Source organism: Aspergillus fischeri, genomic scaffold (assembly GCF_000149645.3).
Source record: "Aspergillus fischeri NRRL 181 1099437636245 genomic scaffold, whole genome shotgun sequence".
NCBI lineage: Eukaryota > Fungi > Ascomycota > Eurotiomycetes > Eurotiales > Aspergillaceae > Aspergillus > Aspergillus fischeri.
The window spans coordinates 70,696-88,626 of record NW_001509773.1 but is presented as its reverse complement, the minus strand read 5'-3'; the positions used below and the strand labels follow the sequence as shown (position 1 = coordinate 88,626).

Below are 17,931 nucleotides of genomic sequence, written 5' to 3'. Positions count from 1 at the left end.
TATTCTCAGATGTTCGAAGAATCATCCTTTAACAGCACAAACGACGAGGAGATACCTTGTTCTGGAAGATGTGTGAATTCTGCCAGGAGTGTAATGCCGACGTCTCGCTCATGATTCGCTTGAAAGGTGGTCAGGTTTATATTTTTAACTCAGATAACCAATGGGCCTCTTCGCAGGAGGGTTTGTTAAGCTAAATCTTTTCATACTGGTTATTTCTGGGGCTCTACTAATTGCTCGCAAGACTTTACACTATCCTGTGCCTTTAAGGATAACATGGCAAGAGCTGGCCGCTGCCTATCAACCCTGAACACAACATATTGAGCGAAATGGAGGTGCTCAGTACAGGATGTATCTATGATTTTAGTGGCTTTTGTCGCGATGCTTAGATATCGCCAACTAGGAAGACGATTATAAATACCTTTCAAAACATTCTGGACTGATCTATGATGCTACCTTGTAATATTTGTAGCCTAGGGAATTACCTTTATGGATTTATGTACTCTGTAGCCTTCAACTGCTGTCACGATAAGGCAGCCATTAGCCCATGTGATAATTTTTAACATGATCTTCCTGGTCGAACTCCGGGATTTGGAAGTATTCCAAACCCTGTCAGACGACACTTCATATATTAAAATAACTTGTTTCACACAGGGAGAGATCCAGTGTTATAGAGTCGCCTGTTACACATCAATCGGAGCGCCCAGGACGAGCGCCTTTATTCACACTGTCACCGCGATGCCTAGCAAATGAAAGTAAACGAAAACAAAAACAAAAGCGGGGGGTATAATTGGGTTGATTTGATTTCAGATCCATACAACCAGGAGTGCAAGCCACTGTAATTTTCATTCATCCGCTGGACGTCCGAGTATTTCTCAACTGGCCGAGTAAGTTGGTTCAAAACATAGATCAAAGATCCGATATAAATTATAAGTAAATGACCTGATACGAGTCTCAAAAATGATAAGAAATAGTTTGTTGGCATTATACTACAGCATAATGGCCGCAAGACAACTCCGCAGACTAACCCTACCAAACCACTTCCACCTTCCCATCCTGCCTCACGCCCGCCATCTAAGTACAGCACAGACAAATTGCCATCGATTCGACCACGAAACCGACATCCTAATCGTCGGCAGCGGCGCCGCAGGCCTCACCGCCGCTCTACGCGCCCACTCCCACGGGCTCTCGTCCCTAGTCATCGAGAAAGATGCCCAAATAGGCGGCACCTCGGCCTACTCCGGCGGCGGCCTCTGGATCCCTAATAACCCGCTCGCCGTGGAGGCCGGTGTAACCGACACCCCAGAGCAGGCAATGACGTACCTGACATCTGTCATCGACGCGGACACCCCCGAAGACACCGACGTCCGCCGCGCCTCATCCCCCGCCCGCAAGCGCGCCTTTCTCGCCCACGGCCCCCGCATGGTCTCCTTCCTCCGGGACCGCGGATTCGCCTGGCGCCTCAGCCCAGGCTGTCCAGATTACTATCCGCACGCGCACGGCGCACTACCGACCGGCGGGCGCTCCATCGAGCCGGACGTGTTCGACGCCCGGCGACTCGGGCTCGGCGAGAAATGGACGGAGGCTATCCGGCAGCGGCCTGGCCGGTCGGTCCCGTTATTCACGTACGAAGCTAGCAGCGCGACGCGCATGGGGGCGTCGTGGCGTGATGTCGGGACCGTGCTGCGCGTGCTCCTCCGCAGCATATATCTTTCCCGTGTGCGGGGACAGATCCCCGTGACGATGGGCAAGTCGCTGGTTGCGCAGCTCTTGTGGTTGCATACGCAGCTTGGCCAGGGTCCGGTGCTCACGGATACGGCGCTGCGCCAGCTCATCGCTACCCCTGAAGGGGCCATTCGCGGGGCGCGCGTCGCGACGCCAGATGGGGAAAGGAGCATCCGCGCTCGTCGCGGGGTGCTGCTCTGCGCTGGGGGTTTCGCGCATAACCAGGGGCTCCGTGAGCGGTATGGCCCGGCGCCTGCGAACGCCGAGTGGACCAGTGCCGCGCGGGGCGACGACGGGGATGCCATTGTCGCGGGTGTGCGGGTCGGGGCAGCAACGGCCCTGATGGACGAGGCATGGTGGGGCCCGACGCTGCGCGACCCCGTCCGGGGGATATATTACTTTGCGCTGCAGGAGCGAGCGCGGCCGTTTGGTGTTATTGTTGACTCGTCCGGCAAGCGATTCATGAACGAGGCTGAGCCGTACACGGATGCCGGCCACCACCAATATGCGCAGAAGGCCGTCCCAGCGTGGTTCGTCTTCGACTGGAACCATCGCAAGCGGTACGCGGTGGGCTCGCTGATGCCGCGGCAGCAGCCCCCTGCGCAGGCGCTGGAGGCGGGGTATATCCACCGCGCCGAGACGATCGCGGAGCTGGCGCGGCAGATCGGGGTGGATGAGGAGGGGTTGCAGGGTACGCTGGCGAGGTTCAATGAGATGGCTGACTGCGGCGTTGATAGCGACTTTGCACGCGGAGAGAGCGCCTTCGACAATTACTTTGGGGATCCGACTGTGCGGCCAAACCCGAACCTGGGGGCTGTGCGGACGCCGCCCTTTTACGCGATCCCGCTTGTGCCGGGCGATCTGGGCACCAAGGGGGGTCTGCTTACGGATGAGCATGCCCGGGTGATCAGAGAGGATGGGACGCCTGTGCAGGGGCTGTATGCGGCCGGCAACACGACTGCCAGCGTGATGGGACGGACATACCCAGGGGCAGGGGCTACATTAGGACCGGCGATGACGTTTGCTTTTATAGCAATGGACCATATCTCTTCTGAGCATGTATAGTATCGCAATATCTTAGCATAGCGGCAATCTAATATACCATGTCCGTGAATTCGTCCAAAAACCCCTTCGCCAACAACACCCGCATCACTCCCGGCCTCAACGTCAAAAACACCCGGACACCGACACCATCCCCTCCAGGCCCAGGCGCAGGGCAAATCACCGCAACCGTATTCGAATACGCCATCGGCGCAACCATCACCGGTCCCCCAGCTCCAAAATCCACCTCGTAAAACCCCAGTCTCGACTGATTCGAAAACGCCTGCGACACCATCATCGCATACAGCATGTTTGCCTTGTCACCCACAAAAGCGATAGCCCGCAGCGCCCGCCGGATGAATGTCTGAATAGTGGCTCTATTGGCTGTATCCACGACTGCTCGCGACAGGAGGGCTGCTCGCGCGACGGATTCCGCGGTGAGCGGGGTTTGGAGGAGGGACCCCGGGATGGAGACGTACAGGCCGATTGCGCAACTGCCTGTGTAGTTGCTCGGGACACCAATGCGGTGGCGAAAGTCGCAGGGGACGATGGCCTTGACGGTCTGCGTCCGGCGGGTGAGCAGGTGCTTGGTGTGTGCGAAGGCGAGGGTGAAGAGCGCGGTGATGATATCATGATCAGAAACGCGAGAGGACGGGTCGATGCGGGTGGCTGTATCGCGCAGACGGTCCAGGGTGTGTCGGGAGACGGAAAAGAGATGGCTCTCGATCTCGTCCGCGGGGGTTTTGTCGCCGAGGAAGCGTTTATAGAGTCCGAGGAAGAGGACCACTAGCGTTGATAATAGCCCTAGCAGCCATGATGCAGGATGCCACATCGAGCGAGGAGGAGCTGGCTGTACATCCGCAGGAAGGTACTCGTACATCACCCGACGGTCCATCAGCAGAAGAGGCCTGCTCTCGCCCTCGGGGTGACTGTAGTTCCTAGCAGACCATCCCCAGGACTGCAAAAAGTCCACAAACCCCTTGGCGTCCACCGCGCAATGGGCTATACGCACCACCATCACCACGCCGCTCTCCTCGGCCAGTCGATGGACATGCACTTGGATCAATTCTCCATTGGGGGACGCACGCGGATCAACGACATTGGCGTCTTTGGGCCACACATCACGATGGAACCCGTTGTCCTTCAGATGCCGGAAATGAAGGTGCGGGTGTGTCTGCTCTTGGTAGAGCGGGAGGTTTAGATTATCGCGGTCAACAACAATCTGCATTGCATTGCGGCCGTGACGGCGCACATGGCCGAGAAGAATTGGGAAGTTCTGCAGGGCACGATACAATGACTCCTTGAGGAGGGAGGATTGCATGAACAGCCCGGGGCCGGGGCTTTTGTTCTCGTAGAAAAAGACATTGGTGATGTAAAGGTGACTGGGGATGATGTCAAGGGGAGAGAGATCATAGACGTGGTTTGATATGTTGAGGTCTTCCATCTTGTTTTCTGCTGCACTTGCTTTAGCTCTGGTGGGAGAATGATATAATACAGCCGAAATTCCAAATACAAGACCAGTTCTTTCACTGTTGTATTCTTTTTGTGTTCTTAGCAGCTATCTTCTCTTCATTGGGGTATGCTTCGTATTCCCCCTCATCTAGACTGACCCACAGACTAGTCTTCCTTGCTTCTTAGCCTGCTTGATTTACACAAGCTGCTGCTGCGTAATGACTTCTGTAAATTACTATTTGAAGATCCTCAGAAAGACAATCGTTAATTGATCCATTAGGTCTTGGCCCTGTGGCGAAGGTTACATCGCATCGCAAATTGCATACTTGGCTTCAACTTATACGAGGAAAGCTAAAGAACAACTAACCAAGACTCGGCACATCTGGTATCAGTTACTGCCTGTGAGACACGACCAACCGACAATCCCGCTCTGGATACTTGGGCGTTGTGAACAACGCACTGCGCGTGGGCATGATCCTTGGCCTCCCCAGGGCATCCACATTCCACGGCCCATGCACACTATCCTCGGGCAGTGCAATGTCATACTCCTTGAGGAGATTCGCAATGATGATCATAATCTCCATCATTGCGAGATTACGCCCAATGCAGTTGCGGTGACCGTAGGAAAAGGCAAATACATTCCGCTTGGCCTGCTCATCGCCTAGAAACCGCGTGGGGTCATAGAGATGCGGATTTGTCCACACGTCTTTGTTGATGTGCGCCCCATGGAGGTTGATAGCAACCTCCACCCCTGGGGGGATGTAGTGTCCCTGGATGGTGAGGCCTTTTGTGTAGGAGACGCGAGGCAAAAAGCCCGAGGTGATCGGGGAGTATCGCAGGGTTTCGTAGACGCACGCCTCCAGGTAGGGGAGGTTGTCGCGGCACTCGGCGAAAGTGATCAGATGGGAGGGAGAGAACTGGCTGCGGACCTCCTCGGTGACCTTGGCCAGGTGCTGAGGATACAGCGTCAGGAGATGGATCACCCACGAGGTCACAAAGGAGGTGGACTCGCTGCCGGCGAGCTGCATCGCGATGCTTTCCGTCATCACCTCGTCCGCCGTCATCTTCACGCGGGGATTCTCTGGATCTTCCGCATCGATGAACGCCTGCAGGAGATCCATCGGTCCTTCTCCCGCAGAGGATAACAGATTCTTTCGCCTCGTCACCGATTCCTTGCTATAAGCAATAAACCGCTCGTACCGCTCGCGATACTGGCGCAACACCCTGGAAAATGGCCACACCTTGAGGAGAGGAAAATTCTTCCGAATTCCCAGGTACAACCCGGTGGCCTCAATCCACCGGATAACCGTCTGATCATCATTCTTCAGCGCATTGAACTCCCTCCCAAATGCCAGGGCCCCGATCGTATCAAACGTCGCATACTGCGTATGATCGCGGTAGTTGACCGTAACCTGCTGTCTGCCACTCTCCTCCAACAGTCTATCCCACTTGCTCTTAATGGCAAGCACGCTGTACTTCATAATCAACCCCTCCATGCGCCCCAGATACCCATGGTTCAGATACGGGCCGATCTGGCGTCGTCGACGACTCGCCTGCGCGGGGTCCCGCGTTGTGAAGATGCTTGCGTGCCCTTCAATGTCGAGCATCTCGTAGACCTTTGTCTTGCGGAATTCCGGCGACAGCAGCACGGTGCGGATATCGTCGGGGTGGCTGATGCTGACGCCATTCGGGCGATGGACGTAGATGTTCCCGTAGCGCTGGTAGTCGGCTTGTACGGATCGGGGGCCGTCAGAGAGGACTCGTTTGAGGATGGAGTATTTACTGGAGAGGCGGGCTAGGCGAGAGCCGGGGATATGGCGAAGGGGGGAGAAGAAGAGCTCGTAGGTAATTCTCCAGGTGAGGCTGAGGAGTAGAACGAGGGGGATAAAACGGAGGATTTCTATCATTTTGCAGTTTGATAGGGAAGATGCGGTCTGTGAGGAATAAAGAGGTGAGGGGAGGAGAAAGATATTAATAAGGAGACGGACTTAGGGCACATTGGTCAAATGTCTTAATCATTGCATTGCTTACCCGTACTAGAATATATATCTTCAAAATGGATATTCAAGTCAAACTGCTGTGCAGTCCTACCAAATTATCTCTACCAGCTCATTCCAGTACTTATCCTTCTTGATCCCCTGCATAGCCTCTACGTTACTCGTCAGAAGTACATACACCCCTCCCTCCCTCCCCTCTGGCGTCGGCAAAATCGCCGCCATGGTATAGCTCCCCGCAAACACCGGCGTCAAACACACAAAGCACGGCCTCCCACCGCCAAAATCCGCCTCGTACATCGGGAACCGCACCTGGCTTGTCGTCACAAGCGAGGTCGTCGTGCGCGTCGCTGTGAACGCCAACGGTCGCATATGGCTCGTGGGATTCGCCCGGATCAGGTCATGGTACGCGGCCACCAGACCCGGCTGCACGCGCTCGATCGACTGCCGGACATTCAGCGCCGCCGTCGCAAGAGTCTCTGAGGAGGTCGGACGAGCGAGCTCAGCGAGCGGCGTCCGTACCATCATCCCCAGGAGGAGATTCCCGGTGTATATCTCCCGTACGTTCAGATGGCGGCGGACATCGCAGGGGACGCGCACCGTGCAGTGGGTTTCGGGTTGTCCCTGGCCAGGGCGGAGCCAGCTCAGAAAGCCCGCGGGAGGCTCCGGCTGGGGCTGACTTTGGATGTAGGCTTTGCTGATGAGCGCAACGAGCAGGTCGTTGTCCGAGAGACGGGTGCTGGGGGGGATATACGGCTGCACGGCTTTGTGGACCTGGTCGAGAGAGGCTCGAGAGATACGAAATAGATGAGCCTCACCCCGTGCCATGCCGGCGGTCTTGGAGAGTAGACCTCCCAGCGTCGTTGGGGAGAGCCATGCAAGCCAATCGACGAGCAGATTCCGCTGACCGTAGATCGACTCCGTGAGGGGATCCAACGGAGTTCGCTCCACAGGCAAGTACCTCTGAATGATGCCACGATCAAAGCTGAATTCACTTTTAGTCTCCTCCTCCTCCTCCTGCTGCTGCTGCTGCTCCTGCTGCTCCTGCTGCTTCCTCATCGTCTCCGCCCAGTGATTGATAAAAGCAAAATATCCCACCCCGTCCACCACGTAATGGGGGATGTTGATAAAGAGAATCACCCCGCTGTTCTGTGCTAGTCGCATTACATGGATATTCAGCAGTTTGATTTCCCCATCCGCCGCAGCAGTGGCTACAGGTCCCACGGTCGCGACGCCCGCCGGCCACGCATCCCAGGAAAAACTGGCCTCCTTGAGCTGCGACCAGTGGACGGAGTCGCAGAGCGTCTCCCGGATATTGGGCTGGTTGGGATTATCTGCGTCGACCTCGACGACGATGTGCCCGGTGCTCCTGGCCCGCAGACGGCCTGTCAGGATGGGGAATTGCTTAAGACTAGCCCATAACGAGCCCTTGAGGAGGTCAGAGGGCATAAAGTCATTCTCAGACTGCGTGTTCTCGTAGAAGAAGGCGTAGGGGATGTTGGAGAAGGAGCCTTGTAGGTCGAACGGGGAGAGGGGGATTGACTCCATGGTGACAGGGCACTCTTCATTCATTGAGAGCGACAAGCTGACATAGGCATCAATGTTCGCAACATCTCGCAGTCAGGTCTCTGGAACTGCCTTTGGTAAATTGATGAAAGCAACGAAGACGGCCCACCTTCGTGCCGCAATGTCTCGCTGTTGCATGAATACGAATATCACGAAGACCCGTTCTTTTACCCGATACGTACTTATGTATTGCTCTTCAAGTGCTAGCTCCGAACCCGTATATGCAGCCAAGCCAGGCTAGACCTCGATTAGGGCCTGTGCTCGTATCCGCCAGTAATTTACAGTTTATGCTCCACAGACAAGATTTGCAGAATGAGGTTAAGGTAGCATTCCGTTCAGATAGCCACATTTCTTGTTTGTCGATCCCTAACCTAAAACTGCAGGCTGCAAAATACATCACTCTGTAATTCTCGCTGACAATATCATTCGACAATCCCTCTCAGGATCTGCAGGCATGGTGGCCACCCCCATCTTCGTGGGCATTACCTTCGGCCTCCCCGCTGCATCGACGATAGTGGGCCCAAAGCGACTGTCCTCAGGTAACTCCACCTCGTAATTCTTGAACAGATTAGCTAGCGTCACCATCATTACCGCCCAGGCCAGATTGCGGCCAATGCAGAACCGCGTCCCGTAGGCAAACGAGAGCATATTCCGCCGGGTTTCGTGGTATGTCTCCTGTTTGAGAAAACGCGGAGGATAAAACCGGTCTGGATCCTCCCAGGAGGGCCGGTGCAGATGGGCCGCGCACTTGTTAGTGGCGATTTCTGTGCCTGCAGGGATGTAGTAACCCTTCAGGGTGATAGGCTGGTCTGAGACACGGGGAAAGGAGGTGCTCGCCGTCGGGATACAACGCAGAGTCTCGTAGATGCAGGCCTCGAGATAGGGGAGTTTGGCCTTGCTCTCGTTGAATGTGATGGTGTGATTCGCGGGGAAGTTGGCGCGAGTCTCGGCCACAACCGCTTGAAGATGCTCCGGGTAGAGCAAAAGAAAGTGGATCACCCAGGAGATGACAGAGGAGGTCGACTCGCTGCCTCCAACCAGCATGGCGATGCTCTCCGCCTGCACCTCGCGCGCGGTCATAGGGGCCTTGGAATCTGGATCTTCCGCGTCGAGGAGCGCCTGCAGCAGGTCCGCTGGCTTCGGACGCCCCGCCCGCAGGTCTGCCTGGCGGATGGCAATCGACTCCTGGCTAAAGGCCACTAGGTCATCGTATGACTGTTTCAGACCCCTCACCAACCAGGACAATGGGACCCGCTTGACCCACGGGAAGTAGTGGCTCACTAGCATGTACGACAGCGTATTGTTGACCCATTTCGTATACACGAGATTGCTCGTCTGGAGGGCGTGGAACTCGCGCCCAAACACGAGCGCGCCGGTGATGTCAAACATGGCCAGTTGGGTATCGTACCGGTAATTCACCTCCACCTTCTTGTGCTTTGCCAGCTGGGCATCCCAGCGCGCTTTCAGAGCCTGGACCCCGTATTGCAGCATGACTGGCTCCATCTGTGTTAGATACGCATTGTTGAAGAATGGGTGCAGTTGTCGCCGACGGCGCTGCGCCTCGGCCGGATCAGTAAAGGTGGATACGTTCGGGATGCCCTCGTATTCAAACACCCGGTACATGTCCGTTTTGCGGAATGCGTGCGAGCTGAGCACTGTACAGGCATCGTGGGGGTCGCATAGGTACACTGTGTTGGGCTTGCAGAGGTAGATGTCCCCAAAGGTGGAATAGTCCTGGCGCGCTGCGGTTTCCGCCTTGCCAGTGAGAAGATGCCAGAGGGGGCGTTTCGATGTCACCCGGGCCATGAACGGGGCGGGGATATGGCGGAGAGGAGAGAGAAACAGAGCATGGATGAGCAGGTAGCAAAGCCGGAGGGCGAGGACAGCGAAAAGGATGGAGATGAGGCTGGCGGCGGCCATTGTGTCATGAAGTGACTGACTGACTGGACTGACTAGCACTGAGCAGAGTGTTGTGAAAGGGAACAGGGAAGATAGAATGTTCAGTGAGAGAAGTAATAAGGAACAGTTCGATAGCAGATGACTCTTAAGAGGTCATTAACCTAAGTCACATTGGGTGGCCTCGGTAAGCTTTTGCATAAGACACGGTTTGAAACAAGCCGTACTATCTGTAATTATTATTCCAGTTTGTTCTTTCAATCTCTCTTCCACCACATCCCACTTCCTGTTCATAGTATTCAGCTCAGACCGACCATGAACACAGCCATCATCACCGGCGCCGCCCAAGGCGTGGGCCTCTGCATCGCTGAAGCCCTCGCCCAGCGCAACTATCGCATCGTGCTCAGCGACATCGACACCGAAAAGGGCCCCGCCGCTGCTTCCAAGCTCAACCTCACTCACGGCGAGGGCACTGCCGCCTTCTTCCCCTGCGATCTCTCCAATCTACGGGAAATCGATGCCCTCCTCTCCTTCACCATCGAGACCATGGGCGGGTTTTCCGTGCTGATCAACAACGCGGGGTACCTCCGCGCGCCGTTCCTTGCGCTCTCCGCGCAGGACATCCAGGATATGATCACCGTCAATCTAACGGCGCCCATTTACGCAACCCAGCAGGCTATCAAATACTGGGATGGGCTTGACCAGGGCCAGGCCGGATGCGTGGTCAGCGTGACCTCCTCGTCGTCGTTCAAGACGTATGCGAGCATCGCACCGTACGGAGCGGCCAAGGCCGGCGCCGCCATGTTTACCTTTGCGGCTGGGGCGTTTCATCCGCGCGTGAGGGTGAATGCGGTGGCGCCGACCGCGATTGCAACGGGCTTTGACAAGAATCGCATGCGGGTGGAGACGGACCGTACGGGGCCAGGGTATACGCCCGAGGAGGAGATGCGGGCAATGGGGTTGAAGAGGTTGCAGCCGCAGGAAGTGGCGGACGCGGTGGTGCGGTGTGTGGAGGATGAGGAGCTGTATGGGAAGGTCCTGTACTTGGATGCGGTGGAGGGGATCAAAATACATGATGGATATACGTAGAATAACTTATTTGTCTTCGCGTCATATTCCAACTACTCTAGGTCTTTGGCCGGCTTATCACTAATTGACAGTCCCGGTCCGGATGCGTAGGCGCAAACACTATATGGCACTTGGACGGCATGCGAATGGGGTTCCCCTGCTCGTCTACATGATGCGGTCCGTACAGACTGCCTTCTGGTAAACTCCAATCGTAGTCCTTTAGCAGATTCGCCAGAACGGTCATCATCTCCATCCATGCCAGATGGCGCCCTATACAGCTGCGCGTCCCATACGAAAAGGCAAAGATACTCCGCTTCAGATCGGGATCCTTCAGGAACCGGTCCGGCAGAAACCTCTCCGGTTCCTCCCAGACGTCCTCGCGGTTATTCATAGCGATGAGGTTGAATGCTATCTCGGTGCCCGGGGGGATATAGTGCCCCTGCAAGGTGGTCCCATTGCTGAAGGAAACCCGAGGCATGAAACTCGATGTAATGGGCGTGTACCGCAGCATCTCATAGACAAAAGCCTCGAGAAAGACCAGCCGATTACAGTCTGCATAGGTGATCAAATGGTCAGGACCAAACTGCCCACGCACCTCATCCACAGCCATCCGATAATACTCGGGATACAAGGTAAATAAATGCACCACCCAGGTCAGCGAGGCGGCCGTCGTCTCACTCCCAGCCAGTTGCATGCCCACGCTCTCGGCCTGCACCTCCACGGCCGTCATCTTGACCTTGGAGTCGGGGTCTTCTGCATCAATAAATGCCTGGAGCAGATCGACGGGCTTCTGGCATCCTTGTGCCAACAGCTCCTTGCGACTGGCCACTGCGTGCTTGCCAAATTGAACAAACTCCGAATATGCCCTGGTCCAGCGCCGCACCAGCCGCGAGAAGGGAAACACCATGAGCAGCCGGAAATTGATCCGCACGCCGATATAGACGGCTGTCGCCATGATCCACTCCACGATCGCCACACTCTCCCCTTCTTCCTTCAGCGAGTCCAGCCGCCGGCCAAATGCCAGCGCACTCATAATATCAAAGGTGGCCAGCTGCAGGTCGTGGCGGTAGTTCACCTTCACTGCTTTCTCTGGGCCATGGCCCTGTTGAGCAATCAGTCGATCCCACTTGTCCGCCACAGCCCGGCAGCCGCTCCGCAGAATCAGCTCTTCCATTTTTGCCAGATAGCTGGGATTGAAGTACGGCCCGATCTGCCGGCGCCGTCGACTAGCGAGCTTGGGGTCACTGAAAGTGACGATATTCGCCATGACAGGGTCATTAAGGCCATGATAGACGTCAATCTTTTGAAACTCGGAAGACGCGAGGATGGCCCGCACATCCCGGGGATGACTGATTGTTATGGTCCGCGGTTTGGAGAGGTAGATGTCCCCATAGGTATGGAAGTCGGCCAGGGCTGCGGGGATGACCCGGCTGGGGAGGCGGGCATAGATTGCTCGAAGGGGGGTGAAGCGTGCAAGAACCGGTCCCGGAACCCGGTGAAGGGGAGACAGGAACAAGGCGTCCAGCAGGCGCCAGGAAGTCCACAAGATGACAACTAGGCAGAGAATAATAGGAAGGGCCATAGTGTCTCAGCGCGTGTCCGAGGAGAGGCAAGGGTGATTCATCCGCAAAAGAGATAAGAGTGCTGTGCAAAGGTCCTCGTCGCTTCATTTACCCTTTTTTGGTATATCCTGGATTACCCCTCTTCTTGTCTATCGGTGGGATTGGGATGGTTCACTTCCCTTGCATTGGGTGCGTGGCCTCATGCGCCTATCACATGTGATACTGTCTCTCTGTGTCCTTCTATTTCCTGATACAGAGGCTTGCATCTGCGTGTTCCACCAAAGGTGACATCGCTTTTGACAAGGAATTGAAGTAAACATGTGGGTGTTTTGCCTCTATCTGGAAAAAGAACATGAAATAGCCACGGGTTTCTCCTCTCCGGCTGAATACGATGCCGATCCTGCAATTGACCAATAACCTTTATATTTAAAATGATGACCCTGGATGATCTCCACAGTGGCCCAGGGGTTAGAAATACTAGTCAAAATACTTGATCGAAATTTTCAATCTGTCTGTCATATGCGTTCGTGCACGATCTAGATGCCTGCAGCCAGTCTCAATACGACATGGGATTGTTGACCCTAGTATGTATCTGTATACGAACATATGCTATCAGGCCAGTTCCTGACGCCTCGCCTGGTCCCATGTTTGAACCAAAGAGGCACAGGCGAGATAAACACAATTCTACGACAGGTTCCCTCTATAATGCTCTGATTCATACTGTTTCAGGGGGAGAAGACTATTACTTCCACAATGATCAGAGTCGCTGAGCTTCAGCCCTTTCTGAACGCAATCAGCGTACTCCAAGTGCTCGCGGCAATCTTCATTGGAGCCCTCACCTATCGACTGATTGACGCCTATTTCCTCTCTCCCCTCTGTTCCATTCCTGGGCCCCTTCTGGCCCGACTGACCACCAAACGCGCCAATGTCGACACTTTCTCCGGGAAGGTGACCCAGACCGTCGACAAAGACGTGGCCAGGTACGGCGATGTATATGTCTACAAACCCCGTGCGGTATGCATCAATCACCCAGACGACATCCGCGCCGTGCTAGGCTCCCAGGAGTTTCGCAAGGCCGCCTTCTTTGACATCTTCAACGACGGCAACACACCCAATATCGTCTCGCTTAGGGAGCCAGAGCTGGCCAACCGTCGCCGGCGGCAGCTAGGTCCCTTCTTCAACTACGCTTATCTGGGACGCGCAGAGCCTCTGATCCTCCAGCATGGATACCAGGCCATCCGCACGAAATGGGACGCGTTAATAGGAGCGAACAGCGGGCGCCCAACCGAGGTCAACTACCGCACTGACACCCAGCTCGTGACGTTCGACATCATGAGTGCGCTGGCGTTCGGGCGCAACTTCAACGCCATCTCCCGCGGTAGCTCGTCAATCATGAAATGGGCCGGGTTGATCATGGAGATGCTGGAGTCGCCCGTCGTCCTGGCCCTGCTGTCGCTCCTGCCATTCTCGCTCATTATGCGGCCGTGGAAAATCATGTATCGCGAGCTGGCGGCGTTCAGCAGCGACGCTGTCGACATGCGCAAGCAGTTGCTGGCTGACGACTCCACGGAAAAGCCCTTGGACATGCTGCAGGCGTTTATCGACGCGGAGGACCCCGAGTCTAAAGTCAAGATGAGCCCGCATGAGGTGCAGGCCGAGAGTATCATGATGATGCTGGCGGGGAGCGAGACCACCTCATCTGCCATCATGTGGACATTCCACCTGCTGCTGCTCTACCCAGAGACTCTCAGGCGCGCCGTCCACGAGGTGCGCAGCACCTTTTCCTTGAGCCACTTGGTGACACACAAGGACGTGCGGAGCAGCTTGCCGTATGTCGAAGCCTGCGTGTACGAGGCTCTTCGGCACTCGCCCACCACGGCCGGACTGACCCCGCGAATTTCCCATTCTACGGGCATCACCCTGCAGGGACATTACATTCCGCCCGGGACAGAAATCTACGTCAATCTGCGCTCGCCGAGCATGCATCCTAGTCTCTGGGACGACCCAGCGCGGTTCAACCCGGATCGATTCCTTGATAGCGAGAACAACAAGCGGTTGCTCTTCACCTTTTCCTATGGTCCGCGGAACTGCCTTGGACGTAACCTTGCCTGGGTGGAAATGCTCACCATTGTCGCCAATGTCCTCAAGGACTACGACATTGCGCTGACCGAAGATAGCCGATTTGGGCCGCATTGCACAGATGAAAATGGGCTGCCGGTTCTCATGCCCGCCAAGTGCTTCATTGCGTCCTTCCCGGCCAAGCCAGAGAGGGACTGTCGGATGGTGATTACCAGGAGGATCGAGTGAAAGCATGCGCTAGAGAGTATTCTTCTTGCTAGTCTTGTGAAATGTAACGAGTTTAGAGAAGTGGAGCGGGTGGCTGGTCAAATGGCATGATTGACACGTTAGAAACCTGAAGTGGGAAAGGCGCATACCACGCCTTGTTTTCTAAAGTCCGTAGGCATCTGGAGAATGACCAGGACGAGTTAGAGGTCAGAATCAGTTGACTGCGAAGCAGGCAGAGGCGTTCCTCGTGCATAGGGGCGAGCATGCAGAAGGCTCGGCTTTTAGGCAACGGAGTCACCCCCCTCGTTTTTGTCGTACTGCCTGTTTCGGAGGTTTCTATTTTTATTTTTTGAAAATAATGTAAGAAATAAAGCGTAAAGTAAACTAAAAAGACCAGTCTGGTAATACAGATTATTTGCAGTCTTGCCACGGTACAGATAGTTCAGTATAAAGTCCTTCTTGTAAGGCCCACAGCAGTAGTAACGGAGCTCTTGCCTTTAACCATGACTACAGACAGCAGCATGCCTGCGACAGTCATCGGCAAGGCCGAATTCTCCAACACCAAAGCCGCCAGCGAATTCGGTACCAATCTATCGCGATGGCGGCTCAACGTCGACAATGGCCGGCACATGTGGGAGTATCTAGAGTCCGAGGACGAAGCCAGAAAACGACCGCAAAGCATCCTGGAAAAGTACTGGCTGGGTCTACCGTATGAACTCCCCGCGCGGCCTCGCGCTACCCGCGCCCTGGAGGCCGTGGAAAACGGATGGGAATTCTTCAAACGCCTGCAGACAGCCGATGGGCACTGGGGATGCAACGATGACGGCCCCCTGTTCGTCACCAGTGGGATGGTCATCGCGAGGTACATCGTGGGGATCCCTATTGACTCCCACATGAAGCAGGAAATGTGCCGGTACTTACTCAACGTGGTCAACGAGGACGGCGGATGGGGCCTGTTCATTCAGTCCCCGTCGACCGTCTTTGGGACGGTGATGAACTATTGCATGTTGAGGATCCTGGGCTTGGGGCCGGAGCATCCAGCGATGGCAAGGGCGCGCAACACCCTGCATCGACTGGGAAGCGCGAGTGCCACCCCGACCTGGGGCAAGTTCTGGCTGTGCGTCCTCGGCGTGTACGAGTGGGAAGGGATGATTCCCCTGCCGCCGGAGCCGTTGCTCGTGCCTGCAAGCTTGCCCTTCAATCCGGGGAAATGGTGGGTGCACACCCGGAATGTCTACATCAGCATGAGCTATCTGTACGGCCATCGATTCTCCATGCCGCCCAACAAACTCGTGCAGGCTCTGCGCGACGAGCTCTACGACATCCCCTACGAGCAGATCAACTGGCCAGCGCAGCGCACCAACGTCAGCGCCGCGGACCGTCTCACAGATCCAACCTGGATCCAACGCAGTTTTACCTCTGCTCTGACGACGTACGAGACCTTCAAGATCCCCTTCCTGCGGCGCCGCGCGCTCAACGAAGCTCTGTTCCAGATCGAAACGGAAACCCGCAACACCCACTACCTGTGCATCGCGCCCGTGAGCTTCGCCTCAAACATGCTGGCGCTGTATCACGCCCACGGCCGAGACAGCCACTGGATCCGGGGCATGCGCGACCGGTTCATCGACCCGATGTGGCTGTGCCGCGAGGGTCTGGCTGCCTCCGGCACAAATGGGACCTCGCTGTGGGATACAGCGTTGACGGTGCAGGCCACCATCGACGCCGGACTGGCCGCGCGGCCCGAAAACCAGGCCATTCTACGCAAAGCCCTCGAATTTATCGACAACTCGCAGATCCGCGAAGATCCCCTTGGTGTGCACCACGTTTACCGGCAGCCGACTCGCGGCGCCTGGCCCTTCAGCACCCGTGACCAATCCTACGCCGTGTCGGACACCACCGCGGAGGCCGTCAAGGTCGTCGTGCTCCTGCAGCAGATCGAGGGCTTCCCCAGTCGCATCTCCGACGAGCGGCTCCAGCAGGCCATTGATCTGATACTGGGGATGGAGAATGCCGGTGGCGGGTTCTCGGCTTATGAGCCCGTGCGGGGGCCAAAGTTCCTGGAACTGCTCAACATCACAGAACTCTACGAGAACGTCATGACGGATAATCTGTATCCGGAATGTACCAGCTCCGTGATCATGAGTCTGACGACGTTCGCCCGGGAGTACCCTACCTACCGAGCACGGGATATCCAGGCCTGCGTTTCCCGGAGTGTCGACTACCTGCTGCGGTCACAGTACCCGAATGGCGGCTGGTTCGCCAGTTGGGGAGTCTGCTTCACGTATGCGACGATGTTTGCGCTGCAGGGACTGGCCTGCATGGGTCGAAATGAGTCCAACTGCGCCGCGTGCCAGCGGGCTTGTAGTTTCTTGCTGCAGCACCAGAATCCAGACGGCGGGTGGGGTGAGAGCTTGGATACCGTTCGGTTCAAACAGTACCTCCCTCATCCGGACGGGAGCCAGGTGACTAATACCGCCTATGCGGTGATAGGATTGCTAGCGGCACGATGTGGGAACCATGAGGCCATTCGTCGCGGTGTTGCGTATCTTATGAAGGAGCAGCAGGATACCGGGGAGTGGTTGCCGGGGGCGCTGGAAGGAGTGTTTGCTCCTCCTGGGGGGATGCGGTATCCGAATTACAAGTTTCACTTCACATTGATGGCGCTGGGAAGGTATGCTGCGGTGCACGGAGATGAATGTCTAGCTGCGCAACTAGTCTGATACTGAGTAACACCAATTATTGCCTTTATGATCAAGTAGCACGCATGCCCCATAGTCACCGCAGCTGTGATAACCAGCTTGAGTAATTTAATGCTAGTATGCTATTCTCCTCATCTTCAGCTCACAGTTCCAGACAGAGATAGGAAGGCCCTCTTTTGGCTATCCATGTGACGATGTCTAGGTCTCTTTTGTTCCCGGTCTATACTTGGCAAATACGTGTGGTATACTCTATCTCAAGACTAATTCCGTCGCGTTTCGGATGTAGAATCCAACAGTTGAAGAGCTGTGATATGGGATAATTTAGTATTCTGCTATCGTGAAGGAAAGCAGTAGGGGATTAGCTTTAAGAAACAACAACCTGGCCGTTAGATGTGATGGTGAATATATAGAGCATGTGCATTGTGATGAGTGACACTACCTAAAAATATTGCCTTATAATATAAACTCTAGCCTGTCTGGAGAGATAGTGGCTTTAAAGAGGATCAACTCCTATATTTTGTAAATAGGGAAGGGGGTACGCCTACTTAGTCTCGTTGATAAAAACAAAGTGAATAGAGAAAAAGATTATTGTCGACAAAGTATTTTCTAAAAATTGTTCATATCCGGAAAGAGAAGAAAAGACAA

The 17,931-nt window shown here is 55.4% G+C and overlaps 9 protein-coding genes across 9 annotated transcripts, besides 3 other annotated features; 4 read left to right on the top strand and 5 right to left on the bottom strand.

Moving 5' to 3' along the window:
- Positions 1 to 996: 996 nt before the first annotated feature.
- helE (3-ketosteroid 1-dehydrogenase helE) lies at positions 997 to 2,787 on the top strand (the record flags this gene model as incomplete). The annotated part of the gene is made up of 1 exon (XM_001266556.1): positions 997 to 2,787. The coding sequence occupies one exon, from the start codon at positions 997 to 999 to the stop codon at positions 2,785 to 2,787; it is 1,791 nt and encodes a 596-aa protein (XP_001266557.1).
- A 28-nt stretch (positions 2,788 to 2,815) lies between these two features.
- helD2 (acyltransferase helD2) lies at positions 2,816 to 4,207 on the bottom strand (the record flags this gene model as incomplete). The annotated part of the gene is made up of 1 exon (XM_001266555.1): positions 2,816 to 4,207. One exon carries the CDS (start codon positions 4,205 to 4,207, stop codon positions 2,816 to 2,818), a length of 1,392 nt encoding a protein of 463 aa, XP_001266556.1.
- A 400-nt stretch (positions 4,208 to 4,607) lies between these two features.
- cyp5081C1 (cytochrome P450 monooxygenase helB4) lies at positions 4,608 to 6,122 on the bottom strand (the record flags this gene model as incomplete). Its single annotated transcript, XM_001266554.1, has 1 exon — positions 4,608 to 6,122. The coding sequence occupies one exon, from the start codon at positions 6,120 to 6,122 to the stop codon at positions 4,608 to 4,610; it is 1,515 nt and encodes a 504-aa protein (XP_001266555.1).
- Positions 6,123 to 6,302: 180 nt separating this feature from the next.
- On the bottom strand, positions 6,303 to 7,757 carry helD1 (acyltransferase helD1; the record flags this gene model as incomplete). The annotated part of the gene is made up of 1 exon (XM_001266553.1): positions 6,303 to 7,757. The coding sequence occupies one exon, from the start codon at positions 7,755 to 7,757 to the stop codon at positions 6,303 to 6,305; it is 1,455 nt and encodes a 484-aa protein (XP_001266554.1).
- Positions 7,225 to 7,261: a microsatellite.
- Positions 7,227 to 7,261: a microsatellite.
- Positions 7,228 to 7,261: a microsatellite.
- A 414-nt stretch (positions 7,758 to 8,171) lies between the features above and the next one.
- Positions 8,172 to 9,695, bottom strand: cyp5081D1 (cytochrome P450 monooxygenase helB3; the record flags this gene model as incomplete). Its single annotated transcript, XM_001266552.1, has 1 exon — positions 8,172 to 9,695. The coding sequence occupies one exon, from the start codon at positions 9,693 to 9,695 to the stop codon at positions 8,172 to 8,174; it is 1,524 nt and encodes a 507-aa protein (XP_001266553.1).
- A 291-nt stretch (positions 9,696 to 9,986) lies between these two features.
- Positions 9,987 to 10,760, top strand: sdr1 (short-chain dehydrogenase helC; the record flags this gene model as incomplete). Its single annotated transcript, XM_001266551.1, has 1 exon — positions 9,987 to 10,760. The coding sequence occupies one exon, from the start codon at positions 9,987 to 9,989 to the stop codon at positions 10,758 to 10,760; it is 774 nt and encodes a 257-aa protein (XP_001266552.1).
- A 37-nt stretch (positions 10,761 to 10,797) lies between these two features.
- On the bottom strand, positions 10,798 to 12,321 carry cyp5081B1 (cytochrome P450 monooxygenase helB2; the record flags this gene model as incomplete). Its single annotated transcript, XM_001266550.1, has 1 exon — positions 10,798 to 12,321. The coding sequence occupies one exon, from the start codon at positions 12,319 to 12,321 to the stop codon at positions 10,798 to 10,800; it is 1,524 nt and encodes a 507-aa protein (XP_001266551.1).
- Positions 12,322 to 13,054: 733 nt separating this feature from the next.
- On the top strand, positions 13,055 to 14,608 carry cyp5081A1 (cytochrome P450 monooxygenase helB1; the record flags this gene model as incomplete). Its single annotated transcript, XM_001266549.1, has 1 exon — positions 13,055 to 14,608. The coding sequence occupies one exon, from the start codon at positions 13,055 to 13,057 to the stop codon at positions 14,606 to 14,608; it is 1,554 nt and encodes a 517-aa protein (XP_001266550.1).
- A 482-nt stretch (positions 14,609 to 15,090) lies between these two features.
- On the top strand, positions 15,091 to 17,307 carry osc3 (oxidosqualene cyclase helA; the record flags this gene model as incomplete). The annotated part of the gene is made up of 1 exon (XM_001266548.1): positions 15,091 to 17,307. One exon carries the CDS (start codon positions 15,091 to 15,093, stop codon positions 17,305 to 17,307), a length of 2,217 nt encoding a protein of 738 aa, XP_001266549.1.
- Positions 17,308 to 17,931: the final 624 nt, after the last annotated feature.